Source organism: Marmota monax, unplaced genomic scaffold (assembly GCF_021218885.2).
Source record: "Marmota monax isolate L192 unplaced genomic scaffold, Marmota_monax_Labrador192_F-V1.1 WCK01_AAM20220418_F8-fsc00080, whole genome shotgun sequence".
Lineage (NCBI taxonomy): Eukaryota > Metazoa > Chordata > Mammalia > Rodentia > Sciuridae > Marmota > Marmota monax.
Window position 1 is genome coordinate 8,226,426 of NW_026694750.1, and position 25,007 is coordinate 8,251,432.

General features: G+C 59.6%; 2 protein-coding genes across 5 annotated transcripts; one reads left to right on the forward strand and one right to left on the reverse strand.

The window, feature by feature from the left end:
* Window positions 1-362: 362 nt before the first annotated feature.
* Window positions 363-5,687, forward strand: Tmem240 (transmembrane protein 240). Its single transcript, XM_046424706.2, has 4 exons — window positions 363-494; window positions 694-800; window positions 4,681-4,889; window positions 4,961-5,687. Exons 1-4 carry the CDS (start codon window positions 438-440, stop codon window positions 5,107-5,109), a joined length of 522 nt encoding a protein of 173 aa, XP_046280662.1. The 5' UTR covers window positions 363-437; the 3' UTR covers window positions 5,110-5,687.
* Window positions 5,688-5,775: 88 nt separating this feature from the next.
* Window positions 5,776-24,789, reverse strand: LOC124079259 (ATPase family AAA domain-containing protein 3). 4 transcript variants are annotated; one of them, XM_046424698.2, is made up of 17 exons: window positions 24,476-24,789; window positions 21,477-21,553; window positions 20,780-20,881; window positions 20,404-20,463; window positions 19,848-19,917; window positions 18,950-19,115; window positions 18,656-18,725; window positions 16,474-16,629; window positions 15,926-15,982; window positions 15,566-15,691; window positions 15,219-15,343; window positions 14,427-14,478; window positions 14,069-14,139; window positions 12,835-13,002; window positions 11,467-11,575; window positions 10,442-10,516; window positions 5,776-6,351 (listed from the first exon to the last, which is right to left on the reverse strand). In XM_046424698.2, exons 1-17 carry the CDS (start codon window positions 24,678-24,680, stop codon window positions 6,184-6,186), a joined length of 1,857 nt encoding a protein of 618 aa, XP_046280654.1. In that variant the 5' UTR covers window positions 24,681-24,789; the 3' UTR covers window positions 5,776-6,183. The 4 variants fall into 4 exon arrangements, 2 of the variants coding, with proteins under 2 accessions (XP_046280654.1, XP_046280655.1); XM_046424699.2 differs by lacking the exon at window positions 10,442-10,516 and having other exon boundaries at window positions 24,476-24,788; XR_006847222.2 differs by lacking the exon at window positions 10,442-10,516 and having other exon boundaries at window positions 6,215-6,351; window positions 12,888-13,002; window positions 24,476-24,788.
* Between the last annotated feature and the right edge of the window lie 218 nt (window positions 24,790-25,007).

Here is a 25,007-nt window from a genome sequence, read left to right on the forward strand (position 1 = left end):
GCTATCCTGTCCGAGGCGGCAGAAGCCAACCAGCCTGCCCTGCGGCTCTCACCTGGGAACCAAGGACTGGGCATTCGCGGCGAGTCGGGCAGGGTCCCACGGCGTCACGCGCCCAGCGCCCGCGTCCCTTCCGCGCGGCAGGGGCGGGGGCGGGGGGGCGGAGACAGCGCGCGGGGCGGAGGCAGCTCTCGCGGGGCGCAGGAGGCGGGGGCCGCGCCGACCGCGGAGCGCGTAGCCGAGGGCGGAGCGCAGCGCGCCGCTGCCGCGACCCCAGCGGCCCGTCCTGCCGTGCGCCGCGCCTGCTCCCGGGCCGCGGGCTGCGGCGGCGCGCGGGCGGCGCTGACCTCTGCGGAGGCGGCAGGGGCTCAGCATCGGGCCGGGGCCGGGGGGCCGCCGGGGCCGGGGGGCGGCGCTCCGGCCCGGCCCGGCCCCGCCCGATGTCCATGAGTGCGAACACCATGATCTTCATGATTCTGGGGGCGTCGATCGTGATGGTGAGCGGAGGGGCTTCCCGCGCGCGCCCCCTGCGCCCCGCCCGCGCGCGCGCCTCCCCCGCCTCGCCGCCTTGTTTACCGGCCCGCGCGGCCCGCGCCGCCCTCCGCCGCCCCGCGCGCCCTCCCCGGCGGCGCTGCCCCCTCCCAGGCCCTCCGGCCCGGCCCACTCCTCGCCCTGACCGGTCATGGGTTCTTCCAGGCCATCGCGTGCTTGATGGACATGAACGCGCTGCTGGACCGATTCCACAACTACATCCTCCCGCACCTGCGGGGCGAGGACCGCGTCTGCCACTGCAACTGTGGCCGGTGAGTGCGCCCCGGCGCGGGGCACGACACGCGTGATCACACATGTGCGCGGGGCCCGGGGGGCCGGGGGGGCCGGCGCGGGCCGCAGAGCCGCGCCAGGCAGCGGGGCCCACCTCGGCCTACCAGCTGCTGGGGGAGGGGCTGCCCGCCGGGAACCGGGACTGAGGACCCCCCCACCAGCCGTCCCCTGCCCTAGAGAGCCTGTAGAGAAAGGGCCGCCAGGGGGTGGCGGAATGGGCCGCCGGCCTCCTGGTCTAGGGCCTGGAGGCTGGAGAACAGCAGCCCAGTGTCCAGTGTGGTGGCCACCGTGGAGGCCCGGCCCAGCTCGGCCCAGCCCAGCGGGTCCTCCTCACCGCCGCTGTGTGTGCGCGGACCTTCCTGTGAGCCAGGGCAGGCAGGTGGAGGAGGTCAAGTTGGGGAGGGCCGACACTGAGGAGCTCCTGGCACAGCCCCTCCGAGTGGAGAGGGGGAACTGAGGCAGGGGTGGGGCTGAGGCTTGCTCAAGGTCACAGTGAGCCCCTGCCACATGCCCCTGAGTGGCCTGTGCTCCCGTGCACGTGTAGTGATGGAGTCTTCCTGCCCATGCATGTCTGTACGTCCATGTACGAAATAAACATCTTCTCATGAGCCGCGCATGTGTGTACCGTCTGTGCATATACATGTGCGTACACACAGTGCACACACCGCATGCACTCATCTCAGAGAGGCCCTCCCGCGGTGACTGTTGTCCCTGCTGGACAGACGAGGAAGCGGACAGAGGTTTTAGAGGATGGACTCACCCAAGGTCATGCAGCCAGGAGGGGATGGGACTCCGACCACAGAACCTGCCCTCACCCTACCTTGCAGGGCTGTTCCTAGGCTCTGTGGACATGTGAGGGTGGCGGGGGGGTGGGGGGGTCGGGGTGCCAGGGCAGTTGCATGTCTCCCCCAGTGTGTCACATGCCTCCGGGTGCAGACAGGCATGTTGCAGGACAGCGAGTGTGCCCTCGCATGTGCTGGACACAGTGGGAGAGGTTGCTGGTGGGCACATGCTCCCTGAGAAATCTGGGTGCCACCTGGTGTGCCTAGTCTGCCCAGCATGGCCCACAGCGCAAGAGAGGCACGAGGGCACACCCCCTGCTTGTGGGCAGTGCCCGTGGTGGAGCTGAGACCCTCTCAGGTGGACAGTGTGCATGCCCTGGCCCAGACACTCAGCTCTGGGAACACACACTTAACAAGTATGGGTCATCAGATGTGCCCAGCGTGGCTCTGCCTGGGGCCGCACACGGAAGGGCTGCCTGGGTAGACAGAGGGCGTTGTTCAGAGTGTGTTTGCCCAAGGCTTGTGTATGCCTCTCAGGTAGCCTCCAGGACACATGTGGACTCATGTGGAAGAGGCGCCTGCAGAGTGGAGGCTGACTCGAGGCCTGTATTGCAGACCCCCGCCCCACTATGCACACGGAGCGTCTCTGCGTGTCTACATGTATGTGCTTTGTACACATTTCTACATATAGGATATGTAAATTCATACAAAGTACTCTTGTATATTGACAGCATATATATGTGTATGAAAAGTACATGTATATAGAACAATATACAGTGCCGAGTGCTCAGAGGAATGTCAGATCGTCTCTGTGTGGGTGCAGCGACTATGTGCAGATTACAGGTTTGCATGTGGGGTATCCATTTATACACCATGTACACGTCTGCCACAACAGATTCTACCTGTGTACACACCGTGCAGAAAAAGCGTACACACGTTTGTGTCTCGTACATGCCTCTACATGGAATTTCATACAGAGGACATGTATGTGAATTCTGTGCAGCATGCACATTAGCAGGCAGCGTCAGTGCCTGTGCACATGGATCTGTGCACAGGACAGCACCCCACAGAGAGGCCGGCTCTGTGTACGTGGAGTGATGTGCATCCATGTGTGACATGCCACGCTCATGCCGGCGTGTGCTCAGTGCATGGATGTGGGGCTTGTGGGATTGTGGGACCCTGGTCCACAGTATACACACTGTGCTCTGTGCATGTGGCCAGTGTGTATACACGACATGCTTTGGGCCCTGGGTGGACACATGCAGCATGTGTGGCGCAGGCGGGTCACATGTCTGTACCTATCACAGACACATGTGCACACAGCACATCCCTCTGTCTTCATCTGGGAGACCTGAGCGCCCACCTCCATGGCTGGACCTGGAGTTAGGAGGAGGCCCAGGGTCATGGAAGGGGCGATGCAGATGCCCAGGCCAGCAGCAGTCCCAAGCCCAATTGTTGGCACCCTGCCTGGCCCTGCTTTCAGGGTTCCTGGGGGTTTCCTGCCCAGCCACCTGTGTTGGGGGGAGTCAGAGTTCTTTCAGTGCCCCGGGGACCCTAATGGGTCAGGAAACATTTCCTCCCAGGGACTGGCCCAACCCCATGTTCTCTGTTACCATCAGTGATTTTCCATCATGACGACAGATAATGTCTGTTAAGCTTGTAATCAGATGAGTGACAGCTGCCAGGTCAGTCATGGTCACTCCTCACAAGTGGAGCATGGTCCAGCAGCCCAAGCCCTGCCTACTGGGACTGGCCAGTGTGGATGAAGGGGCTGAGCCCCAGGAAGAGCAGGAGAGGTTCTGAGCGGCCTGGCTGGGGGCTGCCCCTTCCCTGCCTCTGGGTGGGAGGTGGACAGCATGGGCCCTGCTCAAGGAAGATGAGTCAGTTTTCTTTTGGGGGGAAGGTCCCTCTGGGTGGGGGAAGGAGGGAAGACCAGGCCTGGGCAGGAAGACTGCAAGGCTGATGGGCAGAGCCACAGGGTCTGCTGCAGCTTGTTGAGGGGAGGAGGGGGAGCAGGTTTGGGGAGCCAGGAGCTATTTTCAGCATGCGTTTGAGGTGTCTGTAGATCCCACGTGGAGACGCGCAGGCAGCCGAGCGCCCAGCAGACATGGAGGTAGCAGGGAGGAGAGTGGCTGTGAGGTTTGTTTGGCCGGCAGGAGCAAAGGATGGGGCCACAGACAGGACGGCAGGGAAGAAGAGGGTGCCACCAGAGCATGTTGTCGTGGCACTCTGGGCCCCAGGGCCACCAACCCCCTCTTCCTGGCTAGGATGTTCAAATCTGCTGTCATGGGGACCAGTTCCCCCTGCAGGTCCACCACTGGGAGTTCTGGGGCTGGAGGGCTCCCTGGAAGTGGGGCAAGCCACCAGAGGAAGAGAGGAAGCTGCGGTAGTGCCACCTACAGGCTTTGGAGAGCAGAGCCCCAGTCCTCGAGAGCCCAGTGCCTCCTGGGGGCATGGTGTGGCTTGTTTGAGGAGACCAGGGCCATGGTGGGTGCCTGGTTCAAGGGGAGGGGCTCTGGCGTCCATCCCACGGCAGTGAGTGGGCAGTGATGGACATGGGTGAGGATGTAAGAATGGGGTGTGGGGCAGAGTCCTCAAGACCTCCAGCACGGGAGTGAGGCAGGGAGGCACAAGTTAGGGACCAGAAGGGGGGGGCGCGGGAGTACCCCCGAGGGCATGGAGTGTAGACTGCTCTTAGGCACTGGCCCTTGGGCTCTGCTGGGCCTCGACAGTCCCCACAGTCAGCAGGTGGACCAGGGCTCATGCCTGGGGCCCTCAGGAAAGAGGGAGGTGCTGGGTGAGGGTACATCCCCTAGCCAGACCCTCCCTAGACATCGTTACGGGCAGCAGGATCTTGGCCTCCCACCTGCCCTGACAGTTCTGCCTGGCAGCCTGGGGCTGGGGGGGGGTCTGATGACTCTTCCCAACCAGCGCACAGGGATGGCTTCAAAGAACTCCCTGAGGTGCCCCGTGGGAGTCACACCACCTGCCTCGGGGACCCCCAGCCTGCCCAGCGTGGACCCGGGGAAGCCAGGCCAGGGTTGGCGGGAGAGGTGCCAGCCCGCCCTGCCGCCCGCAGGCACCACATCCACTACGTGATCCCATACGACGGGGACCAGTCGGTGGTGGACGCCTCAGAGAACTACTTTGTGACGGACAATGTGACCAAGCAGGAGATCGACCTCATGCTGGGGCTGCTGCTGGGCTTCTGCATCAGCTGGTTCCTGGTGTGGATGGACGGCGTACTGCACTGTGCCGTGCGTGCCTGGAGGGCCGGCCGGCGCTACGGTGAGTGCCTCCCACCCGCCGCTGGGAAGCCCCGGCCCAGCCTGGCCGCCTGACCGCCCTGTCCCCTGCAGATGGCTCGTGGGCCTGGCTGCCCAAGCTGTGCAGCCTGCGGGACCTGGGCCGGAGGCCGCACAGGCCCTTCGAGGAGCCGGCGGGGAACATGGTGCATGTGAAGCAGAAACTCTACCACAACGGGCACCCGAGCCCACGGCACCTGTGAGCCGCGCCCAGGACTCAGGGCTGCTGTGCAGACCAGACCGACCCCGCGGAGGCCCAGCTGGCCGAGCGGGACTGCGGCCTCAGGCCCAGGGTGTCCTGGCCTGTGGCTGGCCGGGTTGTGGCTGCAGGGCAGGTCCAGCGGAAGGTGCTGTCTCTTCTTTTTATAAAGGGGGTGGGGTGGGGGCTGGGGTGGGGCTGGCCACCGGGCCTCAGGGCAGGACACAAGGGCAGGCTCTGTCCTAGAGGGGCTGGGGGCCAAGGGGGGTGGGTCCTCAGTAGGGACAGGTCTGGCCAGGGTCAGGACTGGACTCAGGCCACATCTGATTGAAAGCTGCTGTTTCCTGTGCACTGTGTTGTCCGTCCATCCATCCGTCCGTCCGTTTGGTCTGGAGTGGGGGGAGGCGCCAGGGACTGCGCCGTCAGCACACGGGAGCATGTGCATGGGGCGTGTGCGACTGAGAGTGGTACAGGAGGGAGGACAGGCCCTCGGCAGCTATCAATAAGGGTGGGGCCTGGGCACCCCAGCACCTCACTGTGAAGCCCACCCTGCCTGGCCAGTAAACTCTCCAGAAAGCTCCAGCCTCTGCGTCTTCCGTCACCTGAAACCCCAAGGGCTGCAGAGGGGCCCCCACAGCCCGCCCCTCATATCAACCACGAGACACACAGCAAGGGTCAGTCAGTTTTATTAGATTTTGGAAAGAAGGGCCCCCCGCCTGCTGGAGGGGGCAGCAGCTTGGAGCACCAGACGTCATGGACCGGTGGCTATCTGGCTCTGGATCCACCCCACTAGGTCAGGGCTGGGCTAATTCTTGGCACAAACATGTGCAGGGCAGCATCCAGGCCAAGGCTGAGCCAGTGACCTCACTGCCCCTCTGGTCCCCACAGGCCCCGGTCCTGCTGGCCAGGCTGTAGCCACCAGCCTTGGGTACCCAGCTCGCCTTGGAGGCCCGACCCTCCCCCAGCCAGCACCCCTGGCAGAAGGGCAGACTTGGGGTCAAGGCTGAAGGGGAGCTGGTGGGAAGGCACTGCAGGCCGCGTGGCTGCACTTCCCAGAGGGTGGGCCAGGCGTTCCAGCCTAGCTGGCCTGCTGTGGACTCAGGTGCGGGGACTCGCCAACCTGGGGCCTGGGGCCCTCCAGAGTCAGCCACTGCATCTTCTGCTGGTGCTGCTGGATGGCATCCTGGACCCGGGCGTCCATCATGGCCTCGGTGAGCACCCCATCCTCAGAGGCATACGCCATGGCCTGCAGGAAAGAGGCCAGCAGCCTGCACAGGGGCAACTCACTCTGCAGTGGCCTCCCAAGGGCCCCAGTGTGGCCTGACCCATGTCTACAGGGGCTCTGCACATCCCAGCACGGCCTCTGTGCTCCGGAGTTTCTACCATAGAGAGCCCAAGTCGAGACACACACCGGGCTGACCCACAAGCCCCTCCCAGGCAGAACAAATGCAAAACCCGCAGGCGACTCTGGGCACACAGGGGAACCCTGAGTGGTCACCTCTGGACAGGCTGCCACTCCTGCACTCCCTATCCTAAGGACATCACGGGGGTCCAGCCAGCAGGGGTCAATGGCGTCGCCGTAGTCACTGCACTTGGGTGGCTGAGGCTGCAACTCGCCGGCAACAACAGCTCTAGAAGCACCAAAAGGGTCGGTGGGCCCCAGGGTGCGGCGGCTCGGCTGAGGGGTCAGGCCAGGGTGCAGGGACCTCACCGCACTGTGCTCGGGAGGGAAGGGGAGCTGGGGTGCCTGGAGGAAACTCAGGGCAGTCCCAAGCAGGGGGTCCTGCCTCCAGGCCACCTGAGTGGGACCCTCACCCACAGCCTGGGCCCTCCTCCCAGACACTGGATTCCCCCCAGGGGCAGGCGTGCTTGGCTGGCGCTTGTGGGGCCTGGGGCCGTGACTGCATGGTGCCATGAGGGCCGGAGTGCACAGGGCCCCTGCCTCACCTCCACCTGCTGCGGGAGCAGACCCCACCTTGAAGCCAGACCACCAAGTTGGGGAGGGAGCAGAAGGTAAGGTGGAAGCTGCACATGAGACTGGCAGGTGGACAGGGCACAGCCCAGCCCTGCTCAGCATGGAGCCTGCTGCGTGGCAGGACACAGCGACCATGCTTCACCCAAGGCAGGGACCTGCTGCAGCACGGTAGGACAGAGGGCAGCACAAGTCACGCTGCTGTCCTGACTCCCTTCGAGTCTATACTGGCCCAAGAGACACGTTCACCAGGGTGCAGAAGCGCATGCCTGCAGCGCAACACTCAGGAGGCCGAGGCAGGAGGCCGCCTTGAGGCCAGGAGTTCCAGGCAGCCTCAACAACACGGTGAGACCCTGTCTCAGAGATGAACAAACAAGCCAGGTGCAGTGGCCACACCTAGAATCCCAGTCACTCGGGAGGCTGAGGCAGGAGGATCACATGTTCACCACACCATAGCAAGCCCCTGTCTCTAGATTACAAAGTTTTGAAAAGGGCTGGGGAAGCGGCCACGTGGGATGCTGACCAGGAGGGTCCCTGCTGACTCCTTCCTCAAGACCAGTGCTACCCTGACACCTGCCAGCAGCGGCAGACCAGTGGGCATGGCCCCAGGGATGCAAGGGTGTTCCCGTGGGAACACTGTCACGCACACAGCAGAAGCCAATGCAGGGCCAACACGTGGCACTTGGCCAGCTCCCTCCTTGGGGTCCTGAGGTGGCCGGGATGCTCCACCACTGAGCCACATCCTAACACTTTTTATCTTGTACTTTGAGGCGGGATGCCATCAAGTGGCCTAGGCTGGCCTGGAACCTGTCATCCTCCTGCCTCAGCCTCCCTTTCCTAATAAAAACACCCCACAGAGAGGTACAGAAAGAGACTTCTCAACACAGTGGGAGCACAGGTCAGGAGCCTGCCAGCTCCCCTAAGGCAGGCCGGCAGACCACCACTGAGCCCCTCCACAGCACAGCACTGGAGCCCTCCCTGGCAACTGGGCAAGAAGAGTGGGCTGAGCCAGAGAGAAAGAAGCCAGTTGCTTCTGCTCCCAGACGCTGTGACCCTGTGGGTGGCAGGGCTTGGGGGCCACTGAGACCACACAGCCCCAGCTCCTGCGAGGGCTCCCGCCCAGCACCATCCTGCACACATGCACTCGCCCGCAGATGTGTCCTAAAAACCAACCCATCAGAACTGATCAGGACACAAGGTCAACACACACAGCAGCTGCAGTTCTGCACCCTGACAGAAATTCCAAAAGGAAGTAATTCCATTTATACAAATATAAAAAGGAATAAAATGTTTAGGAATTAATCAAGGAGAAGAAAACCTTTACGGGAAAACCGCACAATACCACCAAATGGGACTGAAGAACACAGGAGGTGGTGCACACAGCCTGGTGCGGAGCTCAGGCTGAGGCCGGAGGACTCAGGTTTGAGGCCAGCCTGGGCCTCTTAGCAAGACCCTGTCTCAAAATAAAAAACAAAGGGGCTGGGTTTGTGGTTCAGCGGTAGAGTGCTCGCCTAGCACGTGCGAGGCCGTGGGTCCAATCCTCAGCACACATAAAAACAAATAAATATACTGTTTCTAACTAAAAAATAAACATTTTTAAACCTAGAGCTGCTCAAGTGTCTTTCTTTTGAGACAGGGTCTTGTTGAGTTGCTCTGGCTGGCTTTGAACCCAAGATCCTCTTCCTTACTGTGAAGACCCTTCTGTGAGGAAAGGGCGGTCTTCTCAAAACGGATGCTTGGAAAACTGGGTATCCGCAGCCAACGACACGAGGCTGCACCTCCAACTCACGCCCTCACAAAGCCAGAGCGCTTGGCTGGTGTGCACAAAGCCCTGCATTCTTGCCAGTTATGCACCAAAGAAAAAGACCAGAACTATAAACCCCAGGGAAAAGCCACAGGGCAGGAGTGGCCACAGTGGTACCAGAAGACTGCTAGTTCAAAGCCAGCCTCAGAAATACACAGACCCTGTCTCAAAATAGAAGAACGAGAGGGCTGGGGATGCAGTTCAGTGTTAACAGCACCTCTGGTGCAGCCCTTGGGACCTCCCCCTAAAAAGGAAGAACACAGTGACGGCGGGAGTCCGACAGACTGGACTTGGCATCCTCCTGGAGGAGCCAAAGGCAGCAGAGCGAGAGTCGGCCTCTACAGCACTCACCAGAGCACAGATGAAAGGTCTGCCCTGAACAGCTGGGGAGGGGCTGAGACCCAGAGTACACCAACAGCCAAGATCGAACACCGCCACCCGATCTCAAGTGGGCAGGGGACCTGAAGAGACGTGTCTTCAAACAGGCACAGGTGGCGACTAAGCACCAAAAAGGATGCTGGTGACCAGGGAAGAGCAACTGAAGCAGATCTGTGGTGCCCCACGCCACAGCCATGCCTATAATCCCATCAACTGGGGAGACCCAGGCAGGAGGCACCAAGTTAGAGGCCAATCTGAGCAGCTTAGAGAATCCCTCAGCAAGGCAGCAAAACCACCTCAAAATAAAAAAGAGAAGGAAGAGGAGTATGGCTGAGGGACAGAGCACCCAGGTCAAGCCCTGCATGAATAAACACCAGGGCCACCAGCACAGGGCAGAGCTGCCCTGGCAACTGTGGGCACACAAGGCCCTGAGGAGACAGGACACCCGCAGTGTGGCCACACACTGAACGCAGGGGTGCTGCGGCCTCCTGTTCAGGCACCAGCACTGGGAAGACCCACACTGCCCAGCATACACGCTGTCTCCAGCACTGTGACCCGGCCCAGCCCATGGGTGCAGAGACGTGGCCATGGGAGGCTGACTGTCCTGGAAACCAGCTCCCGCAGACCACGAGGCAACCACAGAAGTCCTGGTTGTCACAGCTCACACCCCGAGGCCCACAGGGCAACCCTGACAGGCAGTGGCCACGTCTGGTACCCAAGTGACTCGGGAGGCAGAGGCAGAAGGATCCCAAGTTCCAGGCCAGCCTCAGTAACTTAGCAAGACCCTGTCTCAAAGTACAAAGGGTCGGGGGCGGGGGGAGAACACCAAACGCTGATGAGCTTGGGGAGAGACCGAGGCCCCAGAGAAGGTAGTCTGTGGGCGCTGCTGCATGGCCCAGCCCAGCCCAGCAGCTCCACTCTGGGGTAGAGAACGGAAAGCCGGCTCCTGAGTACCCTCCGCCAGCTGGGAGAAGATGAGGAAAAGAAAGGGGGGCTGCCTAGCAGCTGGGGATGAGGGGGAGTGAGAGGTCAGAGGGCATAGGGCTTCCATCTGGGAGGACAGGAAGTTCCAGCAATGCACAGCAGTGATGGCCCCAGCAGATGCCATAGGCCTGCGCCCGTCAAGATGGTGCCGGGTTGGTGAACCTGAGGGTAAGTGCAGAGGCAGGACGCAGGACTCACTTCACACACACCGAGCTGAGCTTTGGCGCCCCAGGGCTGGGTCTGTGGACAGCCGTCCGGTGTGGTGAGCTGCTCCTGCAACACGGGCCACAGCAGCATGCCAGGTCACCCTCTGCCAGATGACCCTCCCCAGGCCATGATGACCATGATCACACAGGCCTCGGGGCCTGCATTTGGAGCCTGGGCCTTGGAGGAGTCATGGAAGTGAATGAGGCTGCGAGCTTGCCCCCAAGTCAGTGCCACCAGAAGACACCCCAAGAGCCGCTCACCACCCCCAAGGACACACCAGGATGTGGCCCTTGCAGGCCTCAGGTGCTGCTCTGGGGGACAGACCACAGCCTCAGAACCGGGAACACAATGTGGTGCCATGGTGCCACCTGCACCCTGCCGAGTACTCTGGTCTCTGGTTTGTCGACCACAATAGGTCCCACAGCACAGCCCTCAGCTGGCTAGACCCGGAGGTGGTCTTATCTGTAAGAGCAGCTGAGCACCCTGATGGAAGCAGATCTCTCTCTAGCTAACCTCTTGCACAGAGGTGACCAGGTGGGCGTGGCACCCAGCACGGCTTCTCAGCAGCCACCAGAGGCTGTGATCTCCAGGTGCTCCCAGCACTGCCGGAGCTGAGCCGGGGTCAACGGGGGCACTCTGCCCTGTGAGCCCTGAGCCACACATAGTCCACACACCTGCCCCCACTCTGCAGCTGACCTGTCGGAGAAAGCAGAACCTCAAGAGGGCTCATGCAGAGCAGGTGGCTGTGAGGTTCCACCTGAAGTAGGTGCTCAGAATCTGTCCAGCTCCCCACCTGACGGGCTAGGTGAACAGCCCCTCGGCCCCCACCTGCCTCAGAGCCTCCCGTACATCTGCCCGGGCACCCTGGCCTTCCCTAGGATGATGTGTTCTGTGTTCACAAGCCCTTCCAATGCAGCCCAGACAGCATGAGCCAATGGGGGAGCAGCCCCCGGTGAGGGGGAGTAGAGCAGGGGCCACACCCTCCATAGGCCTCAGAGCCCAAGAGCTCCACTCACCTGCCAGGCTACGGCCAGCTGGGCGATCTCACGGCCCGACATACCCTCCGTCAGCTGGGCAACCTCTGAGCACTTCCTGCTGTAGTCAAACTGGGCCAGTTTCAGACGCCTGTAGGAAGAGTCTCAGGTGGTGCCCAGCCAGCCAGGGCTGCACACGGCACAGAGCTAGGGAGACGGGCGTCAAGGCCGCCCACCTCATACCAGAATCATGGGCTGTCCTGGGCACCCCTTGGCTGCTCCTCTGAACATAAGCCAGGGTCTGCCAACACCTGGATCCTCCTGGCTAACCTGCTATGGGGCCAGGCTGGGGCGCTGCACCCCTGCACCCCCACTTTCCACCCACTCCAGACCCAGCCCACATCTGCACACCAAACAGCCAAGCAGCAGGTGCCACTCCAAACACTTAGCCAGTGGAGTGCAGGCAGGGTCCTGGAAGGGCCGCGAACAGCATGGGTAGGCTGCACCTTCCATGTTTCCAGCAATGTCACCTTGGCCAAAGGTAGAGTGGCCATTGTGCAAGAGGTAGAGAAATGAGGTCGTGCTGCCTGGGCCAGGAGGAGGTGGGGCCTGGCCAGCAGCAGTCCAGAAGCCAGCCCACCAGGCTGCAGAAGGTGGGGGGGCGGGCAGGAAGGATTCAGGTCAGGACATGGAAGGACCTGGAGCCAGGCGCTGCCAGCCTAGGCCCCTGGAGAGGCTGATGGCAGAGCAGCCTCAGCTGACTGGGAACGTCCTGGATGCAACAGAAAGGGGAGCAGGGAGAGCCAGGGCCTTGCCACCAGGCAGGCTTTGCCCAGTGGCTTCGCCCTGCACCCAGCATCTAACAGTCATGGAGAGCCACACCCCACCCACGAGGCTCAGGGCCCCTCTGAGCAGCTCTTGGGAGCAGCACGGTGTACAGGCAGCTGGACTTGATCATCTGGCTAGGCCACTTGGTCAGCCATGGACTGCCATGACCACCCCTCTCCTCAGCAGGCACAAGGGCTTTGGAGTAAGGCTCAGGGAGCAGAGTTTAGCCTCTCCCCAGGGCCCAACATTTTCCCTAAAGTTCCCAAGTGACCCAGGTGCTTCAAATAATGGGAAGGTAAGCATGTAAAGTGGACACTAGATAGATCGGCTGCTGCCCTCAAGTAAAAAGGGGCTGGAGAAAAGGGCCAACGACCCCACAACAGAGCTGCGTATCCCAGGGCCCCGGGGAACCATCCCAAGGATGCCTGGTCCGAACAGGACCCCACCAATGGCCACAAGACCCCAGGGGAATGGAAATGCCACCAGGAGGTGGAACCTGCTGGACATGCCCAAAGGGAGGAGGGATGGGGTGGCTGCTGACAGCAGATGGCAAGAGGGTGGCAAGCGGGCCTGGACACTTACTGCTTTCCTTCTGTGGCTGGCTTAAGAACAAACTTGTCAAAATACATCCTCACCAGGCGCTCCCGCTCCTCGAGCCGCGGCAGGTGGAAGCAGACCATCTCATCAATGCGGTCACTGACAGCCCAGTCGAAGTCCTCAGGCTGGTTGCTGGCCAGGACCAGCATGAACCTGCAGGCAACAGGCACACGGGCTGAAGCCGGCAGGCAGAGGGCTTCTTGCTCCTCAGGGAAACCTCCAGAAGAACCACTTGGCACCTGGGGGCTGAGCCCAGGGACCCATGCGTGGGAGGCCAGGACTGTACTGCTGAGCTGCACCCACCCTGGCTGGCACTTCAACCAGGAAACCCTGGGAGCCCCCAGCAAGGCCCCCTGCACAGTGCAGGCCCCAGCTGGCGTGTGTCCACGTTCCTGTTCTAGCCCCAGTGGGCTTCTCCAGTACAGATCCCAGACCAACAGGCAGCACCAGCAGGACACTTGTTCCCTCTTGCTGAGAAGCCTCACTATGCTGGGCAAACCAGGCCATGGTGTCCAGCAGATGCCTGGCCAGGCTGGGGACGGGGATCTTGACTGGGCCTGGCAGGAACCTCAACTTGCCTCAGAGCATCCGGGCTCAAACAGCAGCCCCAGCTAGCAGGCGTCTGAGAATGCTTTGTGACCAGTGAGCAAGGAACAGGACGAGGGGACTTGGAAAGGTGTGTGGGAACACAGCACCCAGGCTGACCTACCTCTGGAACAGCCCAAGAAGCTCCTCCAAGTGAGACCTCTCTTTGAGGCCTGGAGGCTGCCCTGGGCCCCGAATCCCTCTGGAGGCCAAGGTCCTGTGCTCCATCCAGGATACGTGGGAACTGCTCCTGCCCTCACTCCCACCCAAAGTGCCCACCTATGCCCCTGGTGAGCCTCCTGAAATCCTGAGGGACGCCAGCCACAACGGGGGTCTCAGCTTTGCCTCCCTCGAAGTCAAGTGGAAGATTGGAAGCCAAAGGGTGGGAGGGGTCATGTGAGTTGGTGGCCCTGCCTGGCAGAACCTGGTATGGTTTCTCTGTGACACTTGCTGCCCTTCCCAGACAGGGGTGTCAAGAACAGCCCTGACAGCTGCCCAGGCACCAAGTGCTGGACTCTGGACCCTAGCCGTTAGCAGTGGGCATGCCTGGGCAGTGCCCCCACTTCCCTTGTGAGGCCAAGTGTGACAATGCTGCAGGTACTCTGCCCAGGGCAAGGGGAGGTCAGGGGCTCACTTGCTGCTATGCTGGCCAGTCCTGTGCAGGAAGGCGTTGAGGGCAGCCCTGAGGTCTTCACTGATCTTCTCCTGCAGAGGGAAGGCTTTGGTGTTGGTCATAAGCCTGAGAAGTGGGGAGGGTTCTGCAGGCCACTCCTGCAGGGCAAGTGTGGGCTCAACCCCATCTGAAAGCTGGAACTGCACTTCACGCCCTCAAAAATGCTAAGAGGGCTGGGGCACTCAGTGGTGGCACATGTGCTTGGCACAGCCAGGGTCCTGATTGACCACGTCACCACAAAATTGCTCTTGGCTCCAGCTGCAAATGCCCAGAGTGCCCAGCATCCTCACATGGCCAGGGACGCACCCAGGGGACTCACTGTGGCTCTCTTCCTAAGAAAGGCGTCTGCTTCATCCACAAAGAGCAGGAGGCTGTGAACAAGAGCGTGCCACACGAGTGGATGCTTGAACCCACAAGACAGCCCCAGGGCCACAGGCTCTACCCACCAGGACCTCTAACACGCATCCAGTAGAGCCACGCAGCAAGGCCAGGGGAAACCTGCGCAGGCTGCCTGCAGCTTCCAGAGGAGCGGGTGCAGGGCCTGGTGCAGGGCCCGCCCGAGCAGCCAGGGAAGGTGCAAGTCCAGGGGACAGGAGAAGGGGGCACGCCTGGGGCGACTAGTAGGGCCGACCACGCCACCGCCAGACTATCCTGCTGAGGGGGTCATGGCCTCAGATGGCTTTCAGGAGGTTCACGTAGGAACACCACCTGCACGCATGCACACCATCAGCACACACACTCAATGGAGCACCTGTGTGGGGCAGACCCTCCCCACCTGAGCTCACCCCTCACTTCTCTAGTCTCTAATCTCTAACCAGTAGCCCCTTCGAACTGGAGGGGAAAGACCAACAGCCCATCCTCAGCATGTTGACGGACCCTCCGCTCTAGACAGACCCTCTGACAAGTCCCCACTGCTCAGAGGCTAGAGGCTGCTTGTGGCCTGCACAGCATGGAGGGCAGAACACAAGGGGACAGTGGGTACCAGCAACCTGAAAGAGTTGCTTCCCAGCTCTGGAGGTGGAGTGGTGAACACGGCCGCTTTATAGAACAGCATCCCCGGGGTGGCCAATGGCCTGGGGACCAGGGACCTGCGCAAGGGGTACACTCTCACCCTCGCCGGCTGGTGTTGGCCCAGTCGAAGACCTTGTGCATGGCGGTGACACCCTCCCGCCCCATGGGGGCCACGTCCCCGCCTGTCATGATGGCGTAGTCCATGCCTGAGTGCAGCGCGAGTTTCTGGGCAGAAGGGGTGCAGGAAGGAGAGAGCACAGATGTTATACACCCTCTGCAAAGGCAACAGCCCACCAGCCACTCTGGTGCCTGAAAAGCCCCACAAGAAGCACTAGTGCTGAGCATCACAGTGGTGCTGAGAGGCTTGGGGGTCACCAATGGGGCACCTACCTGCAGCAAGAACGGGCCTCCTCACACTGACGGTGCCCCTGCAGTGGGTGTTCTTACCTTGGCAAACAGTGTCTTGCCAGTGCCTGGCGGCCCGTACATCAGGATGTTCCTGTACAGGCTTTTGTTCCTCTTGGTGTTCCTTGTTGCTATGGCAATGTCCCGCACCCGGGCCTCTAGGCTGGGCTGTCAGGGGAAGTGTGTTTGGAGACATCCTTGGGGGCGGGCATGTGTACACTATGCTGCAGTCTACTCCCCGGGGGCTAGTTTGGACTAGCTGAATACAGGCTGGCTCTAGCTAGCAAAGTGTATTTCAGAAGCCAAAGGCCATCAACAGGAGACCCGTGGGCCCAGCTCTGCTGACTTCTACAGGACCTCATAGCCCACCCAGACCCACCCCACCCATGGTGACTGACTTACACTGAGAATGACACCCTCCAGTGCATCCTGGGGCTTGCTGAGGAGCCGCCTGCTAACCTGGGGGAGCAGAGATGCAGACATGCAAGGACCTCATTCTCGGAGCTGGGAAGCCAGACCCTGAGACACATGGCATCTGCTGGGGGGCTTGGGGTGATCTATGGATCCTTCACTGAAACTTATTTTCTTATCCACCTGCCCAGAATGAATGGAGGAGATGTGGGTGCAACCCATTTGGAGGACAGGCCCAGGAGCAGGAGGCTCCATGAACTGCCTCCTTCCCAAGCAAGACAGGCACCGGGGCCCAGGGTTCGTACAGAGCCAGCGGTGCCCTGGGGTGCTGGTCACCCAGCCTGCAGCACCACACTGACACAACAGGGCCTGAAGGCGAGTTCAGACTGGGAGAACCCTCCGCAGGGGGAAGCAGATGCTGCTTGGGCACAAGGGAGGGAAAGATGATGGTGTGTGATGTAGGCAGCACTTGCCAATAGTGGGAAGAGGCCTGACAAGGACACAGAGCTCTAGGGGGCAGGTGCCCACTGCAGCCATACCTGCACAGGGTGCCTCAGAGCATCCAGCACCGATATGCGGGAGGTTTCCCTCACCAGGGACGGCTTCCCCAGCCGCGCCTCCACATAGCGGCCAGCAACGGCAGTTGCATTCTTCGCTGAATAGACCCCGACAGCCAGCAGTGTCAGCCCAGCCACCTGGAACAGAGAAGCAGGCAGCACGCCCGTCAGCAGCCTGTACCTCCTGGGTCCCTAACAGGCCCGGCCCAGCCTCAGCCCTGCTCCCTAACAGCCAGTGCTCGAGTGCCTGGAACAGTCAGATCAGAACGCTCTTCACCCCAACCTTTCTCAGAGCTGTGTTCTCTGTGACCTGCACTGCAACTCCTCTGACCCTGAGGCTGCAGGCTGAGGACGGACTTATAGCTCCAGGTGCCTATCACGGCCACAGCCTCCACTGCTTTTCTGCCCAATGAAAATGTTATAAGTTTACTCCTAGAAAACAAGACTAACCCCAAATGACTAATCCATATCACGCACACGCACACGCACACACACCAGTCAACAACCAGCTTACTGGGAGCTCCCTCACTTCACAACATGGTAAGAAGGTACCTCCTAACCGGGGCTCAGGCAGAGCTGGCCCAGCAGACACGAGGCCCTGGGTTCCACCCCAACGCTGCAAATGCCAAAACACAAGTCACAGAAGAAAAGAAGGGCTTCTTTCCTCAACAGACAGCACTGCATCTGTGCAGTCCCAGCTGAGTGGGCAAGGCTGGCCTCAGCCAGGCCCTATGACTGTGGACCCACAGCCATGCCAGCCAGACCCTAACCCTGGGTGATCAACCCCTGCTACACTGAAAAGCCCTTAGAGACGGTGTGAGGAAGCAGCAGACGTCCACCGCTCAGCATCAGAGTCCCTGCGCAGTGGAAGTAGGTAGGCCCATTCTGCAAAAGCTGCCAGGAAGAGCCAGGTAATGTGGAACACATCAACAACTCAGGAGGCTGAGACAGGAGGCTCACACGATCAAGGCCAGCCTGGGCAACTTGGCAAAGGTCCTCTCAAAACAAAATGTGAAAACACACTAGGGATGTGACTTAGTAGTAAAGTGCCTGGGGTTCAATCCCAGTATTTAAAAAAAAAAAAAAAAAAAAAAATGGTGCCAGAACCTTTCAGGATGCTGCAAAGCCAGCCAGCTGCAGTCCTCCAGTCTTCCAAAGCCTCAAACATGGCACTGCCATGGCTGGAGGCTTGTGCCCAGGGGCACATGCTGGGGGCCTGGTCCTGTCCATGGAGGGGAAGGGGCAGAACCTTTAAGAGGTGGGCGCTAACCCAGGAGTGGTGGCCACACTTGTAATCCCAGTGAATGGAGAGGCTGAGCCAAGAGGATCGTAAGTTCAAGGCCAGCCTCAGCAACACAGCAAGGCCTTAAGCAACTTAACAATTTAAAAAGGGATTGAGAAGGGGCCAGGTTTGTGGCTCAGTGGCAGAGCACTTGCCTAGCACGAGTGACGCACTGGGTTCAATCCTTAGCACCACATAAAAATAACAACAAAAAAGATAAAGTTTAAAAAAAAAAAAAAGGATTGAGGATACAGCTCAGTGGTCTAAAGTACTCCTGGGTTCAATCCCCAGAACCAAAAAAAGAGGCGGGGCCTAGGAGAGAGTCATGAGGTCGGGGGCTCAGCATCAGGAATGGATCAGTGTCTCTTGGACAGACTATCAGTTCTCTCCAGAGCAGGATATCATAAAGCAAGGCCACCCCCTGTGCCCAAGCCTTCTGTGTGTGACTGGTTGGTTCCCTTTCCACTTCTCTGCTACATTGTGTCCTAGCCAGTGGGCCCTGGTCAGGAGGCCAGTAGTATGTCATTTGGACCCTAGCAGCACCAGAATCTGAAGCCAATAAACCTCTTTATAAGTTACCCAGCTTTGGGTATTTTGCTAGAGGGGGAAAAAAAAAAGAAGACCAAATCGCTTAAAATCGATCCAAAAAGGCTCCCTCTCATCTAGCTGCACCTCCTCTCCCTGGCTGAGGAGGAACAGGAGCAACGGCAGCAGCCAGCAGTACAAGCAGAGGCAGCCCCGGGCCTTGCTCCAGCTCCAACACGCCCCGAGCACCAGGTGCTCCACCCTGTCAGCAGGAACAGAGTTGCAGCACACCAGAGGGCCCCCCAGAACACCCAGAGCTGCCTGCCAGGCACACCTCTGGGGATGCATGATGCCTACCGTGGCTGTCACTTTGTCCCAGTCTGTCACAAAGGCACGGAATCCTTCACCAAACAAGGTGCCAGCCGTCCTGTTGGGGGAGAACAGCCACATGATGGGAAGGGATGTGGGACCTGGACACAGAGCTGGAGAAGGTCAAGGGCGACACTCCCCTGCAGCTTCCTATACTCTCAGAGGCAAGCCCTGAAACACAGGGGCAGAGAAACCCCACCAGCATGATGACCCCAGCTAGTGACCTTAGAGGGGCATCCCACGGCCAGCACCACACAGCCAGGGCTCCTGCTGAATGCTCACCTGATGGACTCCAGAATGGTCTGGCGGTGCTCAGCAGCCTTCAAACGGATCTGCTCCCGGGTGATGTCCGCATTCTCCCGCTCGGCTCTGGCCCGCGCCCGGGCCTCTGCCTCCACGCGCAGCATCTCGTTTTTGTGCCGCAGCTCCATCTCCCGCTCCACAGTGGCTGCCCCAGAAAAGGCAGGACAGCAGGGTTCAGCCTGGCAGAGCCAGCCTCTGCCCACAAGGCCAACACATAGACCTCAGCAAAAGTGATCCAGGAACAGTATAGAGTTCAGCGAAAAGACCCGCCTGGGGTCCAGCTCCAGCAAGCAAGGGAACCCCATGACCAGGCCACCCTTCTAAGGATTGTGCACACTTAAGGAAACAAGATGAAGCACAGAGGATCACAGGGCAAGCCAACTGATGCCGAGACCAGCTGTCGTGTGGCCAGACCCACGGGACACAGCCAAGTGCCCTTCTGTGCAGCGCCTGGGGGAAATGCCCATAGCCACGACAAAGCGAAACCCACATGGTGGCTTCAGGTCCCCCTGGCCCACAGAGACAGGAAATAATAGTCCTTTCTTCTGGACACACGTGCGTGCAACGCTGACACCATGGCCCACTCATAAATGCAGCTTCCACAGGGTGGTAAACACGGATTCCCACCCAGGCAAACCAGTGTCAGAGGCACACGGCCAGGCTGCAGAGGGGCCTCTACTGAGAGCAGCCCCACCCACGAGAACAAGAATCTGGACTGCCTGATGCACTGCAGAGCCCAGGCTTGGGATGCTGGCCTAAACTGGGACTCTTGGCACGCTGTTAAGATGCTTCTGAGGGACTGAGGGACACACAGAGCCACCCCCCACCAGTGGACTCCTTCTTCCGGGAGCCCCCTTCACCCCAGCGTGACCCTTACCTCGCCGCATGGCTTCCTGCTTCTGCACAGACTCCTCTTGCTTCCGTAAGTTATCCTCATTGAGAAGTTGCTGAGAAGAAGCCACAGAGAAGGGAGAAGCTTTCAGAACCAGAAAGCAGTGACACCAAGCCTACAGGCTACAGCTGCTCCGAGCCAGAGAAACTGGGCGTTCACCAGAGGGGCTCACAGCCTCTATGACCTGACACAGGCCTCCTAGGGCAGCCCGGCTGCCAGGACTCACAGAAACTGACACCAACAGCAGGGTGCCAGTACCCACAGAGGGAGAGTGGCATCCAGGTTTTGGTCTGCCCGACTCTACTCAGTCCCTCACTGACCTCCTGGTTAGCCAGAGCCCCTGGGTTAGGCCTCCTGGGCAAGAGCCTCAAAGCCCCTGGAAAGCCCACCTCTGTGCCCACACCTGTGCCTGTGTGCATCTGAACAAAGGTCCCCAGGACTAACCATGTGCTCTCCCATCCATGGACTAGCCTGACTAGCAGCCCATGAAGCTGCTGACCTCCAGGACAGCAGGCCCCTCAGGGAGATGTGCCCTGCTCACCTGCTGCTTCAGCTGGTCCTCGTAGCGTTGCCGGGCCAGTTTATCCTGGTACTGGGCCCTCTAGAGAGGAAGGGAACGACGAGGACACACCTTAGCTGGATAAACCAGTCTCGACAGCCTCAACCAGGGGCTGGGGCTTCAGGTAAGCTGCCTACCTCCCACAGAAAATCAGATGTGCTGGCGGGGGGGAGCTCAGTGTGGAGGGATCTACGGGCTTTGGGTGTTTGCACAAGGGTATTCCAAGGTGTTACAAGGGTAACAGCTGACACCCAGTAAATCCTTGGTTGGCTAGTGAAAGAGAGATCCAAAGCTGCACCCTACTCCCTCTCCTGGTCACCCCAGGCCTCCTGGTATGAATGACCGCTTGTGCCCTTACGGCCTGGTGCTGCCGGGTCTCTTCACTCAGGGTCTTCCTCCTTTCCTCAGCCTGCACACGGATCTGCTCACTCTTCAGCTGCTCCACAGCAGCCTCATACTCCTGTAGAACAGGGCCACTTAGGGTACCTGGCTAGAGGCTGAAGGCTCCCTGCTGAAGGCTCCCTGCAGCCCTCTTCCTCAAGCTGCAGGGCTCTGGGGCAGTGGCTTCAGTGGCACACCCAGCTGGTCTGTGCACTTCTGGAAACGCAGCCTGGACCAATACCCCTACCTGAGCTCAGGCCTTGAAGGAACCCAGACAGAGCAGAGAAGCACCAGAAAACATCTGGAAAGGCCTCCAGGGAGCAAGACCAAACCAGACACAAATGATCGGCCCCACAGGGACACATCACCCTCCCCCAGGCTTATACCATGACTACTCCATAGCAGCCAGGGGCTGAAAGCAGAGCCTTCTCCAGCTTACATGCATGAAAGGATGTTGAGTCCCACCAAGTGCACAGAATGAAGCTAAGAATTCCAAGAAAGACCCCCTGCCCTCAGGTAGACCAGTAGCCCCTCGCCTTATACCCGCTCTTTCAGGGGACTCTGCTGTGGGGACTCAGCCACACCCGAGGCCCCATCTTGGCCTCCCCTGCTTCCTTCCTGAAGGAGCGCCCAAGCTGGCATCTGCACCTGCCGTCTCCTCTAGGCCCTCTCACCTTGAGCTTAGACTGTTGCTCCAACTGTAGCGTCTGCTCCTGCATCTGTGCGAGACTCAGTGCCTCCTTGGCGTGGCCTGTGGGGTGTCAGACAGAGGAAATCAAGACACAATGTGGCTGTGGCCAGTGGGCAAGCACCCACTAATGTCAAGGGGCTTTCTGAGAAGCCACCGCATGCCTCAGCCTGAAGTGCTCCTGTCTACTTCCCAGTCCTGCCTTACCTGCCTGCCCTCAATCCTGGCCAGACCTTGCACACCCCTGCTTTCAAGGCTGCTGCCCTATCCCCAAGAAAGCCTGGCACAAGGCCCTGGTCTCATCCCCAAGGATCTATCACCTTTGTAGAGTTACCGCAGAAAGGCCACCCCACACCCATTCAGAGCAGGCCAAAACAGCAGGCATTTCCCAAGTGGGCAGAACGCGGGCTTTGGCTAGAGTTAGGTATTCATATTACACATTTTTCTTAAGCTTCCCATATCTATGACCATGAATCTGCTATCAAACACACACAGGCAAGAAAAGGGACAAATGAAACCCCCGATGCCACAGTGACCTTGGCTTGCTCTTTGGCCCATCGAATTCCTTCTATCCCCACATGCTGCCTACTTTTCTTGTTTTGGTGCTGGGGACTGAACCCAGGGCGCTCTTCAACCAAGCCACATCCTCAGCCCTTTTTATTTTTTGAGACAAAGTCTTGCTCAGTTGCCAGGACTGGCCTTGAACTTGCCATCCTCCTGCCTCAGCCTCTGAGTTGCTCTGAAGTCTTCAGAGTAAGCTGCAACTAGTACATGTTATGCTGTGATTACGGGAATATAGGCATGCACTGTCACACCCACCCTCTCTGTTAACTTCATTGCGGCCGTTTCCTCTCCTGACAGTGAAGCAATTATAGTTCTCCTTGGAGAATAAAAGAAGGAAAACCTCAGCACAGGACTGGTATCCATGTAGACTCCCGAGTCACAACCCAGGCCTGACAGTAGCTCACCACCTAAGACCACTCTGTACCAGCACCTTTGTCTCCCACAACACTCAAGCACCCACCCTGGTGGGATGTCTGAGACATGGTCTGGGGCATACACAAGACTTTAGGTCCATAAACCAAGCTGGCATCTAAGAAAGAACCCAGAAGATCCGGGCAGACACTGGAAACAAGGTATCACTAGGTTGGGCTTTGAGGAACAAAGAAGGTAGTCAGACTGTGCAGAGGACCATTGAGGACAGTTCCTGTTGGCTTGGGAGAAGGCAGTGGGGTCAATACAGAGGCTTAGGCCAAAACATAGTAGACCCTGTGGCAAAGCCCAGGGGACCGCATGAATCTGGGTGAACAGGAGGCTTATGAGCCGGGAGCCTTCAAAGAGGGTGCCTGGCAAAGGGGCTGACAAGCAGACAGGCATGAGGCACCCTGGGAAGAAGGGCTGGGGAGAAACATAGCCTCATGGAGCCAGGAAGGGTGGTGAGAATACAAACGCAGAGTACAAGATGCTCGCAGAGGCTGAGGCAGAGCATCCCAAATTCAAGGTAAACCTGAGCAGCCTATCAAGACCCTGCCTCAGAATGAAATAAAAGATCTAGGGATGCAGCTCAGTGGTAAAGCACTTGTCTAAAGGGTACAAGGCCCTGAGTTTAATCAATAGTACTGCCAAAAAAAAAAAAAAAAAAAGTAAGAGGGAGAACGAAAAAAGTGGAGAATGCAAACAGATACTGAGGGAGCAGCAGCCACAGCCACAGTCGCATCTGTTGGGCCAGAACCGAGGGCCTGGACAAGTACTCTCTAGGCAATGGACCCAGGCAGGTCGGATGGTGCAGAGGGCAGGGAAGCACAGACACCAAGAGACTTGTTCAGACACACCCACAGCTGTGTCCCACAGGCCTGGGTAACTGCCTGTCATAGGGACCAACTAAGATTCAGCTTGGAAATTCTGGGTATGGTAAGTGGGCAAAAAACCCCAGGAGTTGGGGCAGAAAGGTGCCCCCAGCTGAGTTTGGTCAGGGATTAAGTCTGCTATGGTATGAGATGTCCTGAAGCTTGTTCCTCACTCCAGCCAGCTAATAAACTAACAGATAAACTAAAAGATCACCTGTGAAATCGTCCACCCAGCCGGGCCTTAAGTGACACAATTGTGAACCAAATCTGAATGCACTGAGCATTCCTTTGGGACTATAAGAGCCAGCCAGCCAGACCCAGAGACCAGTGCCCAAGACATTCTTGTAGCCTCCTGGGAAAGGGCAGAGGATTGAGACACCAAGTGCCAAGCCCTCTCCCTTATTATCAAGGTGGCTCTGCCTACACCTACTTCACACCAAGGCTTCCCTACAGGATCTTCCAGTGATAAAAGGACACCCTCTTAAACAAGTTTGAGACTACTGTATTCCTTTAGTCAGTATTTATTTGGCACTTTGGCGCACATGAAATTGCGCCATTTTGGTGTAAAACATCAAAACCACAGGAGAAAAGAAGGTGGTGGGAAAAGCCCTGGGTTTCGAGAGGGTATCAGTCACTGCTCACAACTGGCTCAAGGAGGTCACCAGCTGGGCCAACACCCTCTGGCCTGTGGCTTTACAAACGCTCCCGCACCCACCAAAACGCCAACGTTTCCCAATAATAAATGCAAAATCTGTTACATTCTCGTTAAAACGAAATAACTAAAATATGCTTTCCTTGTTAAGTGCAAAATTGCCACCAACCCCGCGCACAAGCATCTCCGGGTCTGGCCACGCCCTGGCCTGCCCCACGTGGAGGCTGCAAGTTCGAAGGATCCCACGCGCCGGGCAGTGCCCAAAGCCCAGGGCCCAGGTGGGCACCCAGCACTTGCACGCTGAAGCCCCTGCTCCGGCCTGCTGGCGATAGCTGAAGGTGCAAAAGAGGAACAGGGCCTGGACCCTGGCACGCAGGACGGCTCGGGGCCGCCGACAGCCACCCAGTCTCGCCCGGTGAGGCGCTTACAGGGCCCAGCGGCTGGCGCCCGCGAGACCTCCCGCGCCCCGGCGCCCTCGGCACTCACGCGAGTGCTCCAGCTCGCGCGCCGCCTTGGCCGCGCGCTCCAGCCCTGTCGGGTCGAAGTTGCTCCATTTGTCCTTGGGCGCCTGCCGGTCTCCCGCACCGCGTTCGCCGCCGCCCTCGGCCCCAGGCTGTACAGGCGGCAAGGACAGCGGTGGTCCCGCGCCTTCGCCCTTGGGGCCCTTGTTGATGCCGAAGAGCCAGGACATGACCCGAGAGCGCTGCACGATACCGGGACCCCGGTCGACTGTGACTCCCACAACTCAGAGCAGCCGCCACGCGCCGCGGGCCGGCGGCAGGGCCAGTGCGCAAGCGCGACACACACCCCTTCCTCCCAACAGCGGAAGTGCGCGAGACCGCGCGGCACGCAGCCCTCGGACTGGGAGAAAAGGCCGTGACGCCACCGGGAGGGCGTGGCACAGGATAAGGATACCAAGCTTGGACAAATTTGTCGGAACTGGTGGGCGCGCACGGTAGCACTGTCAGTTCGCAGCAACCGCGGAGTTTCGGCCGTTGTGGGCGCTGGAGAAGCCCCA

Bases quoted from the DNA above. Each gene is read 5' to 3' on its own strand.
- Tmem240 (XM_046424706.2), top strand. From the start codon at position 438: ATGTCCATGAGTGCGAACACCATGATCTTCATGATTCTGGGGGCGTCG. The intron at 495-693 runs GTGAGCGGAGGG...GGGTTCTTCCAG, and splicing joins TGGGGGCGTCGATCGTGATG to GCCATCGCGTGCTTGATGGA. The intron at 801-4,680 runs GTGAGTGCGCCC...TGCCGCCCGCAG, and splicing joins TGCCACTGCAACTGTGGCCG to GCACCACATCCACTACGTGA.
- LOC124079259 (XM_046424698.2), bottom strand. From the start codon at position 24,680: ATGTCCTGGCTCTTCGGCATCAACAAGGGCCCCAAGGGCGAAGGCGCG. The intron at 15,344-15,565 runs GTAAGAACACCC...CCTTCTGCCCAG, and splicing joins GCAAGACACTGTTTGCCAAG to AAACTCGCGCTGCACTCAGG. The intron at 14,479-15,218 runs GTGAGAGTGTAC...TCTTGTTCACAG, and splicing joins GCCAACACCAGCCGGCGAGG to CCTCCTGCTCTTTGTGGATG.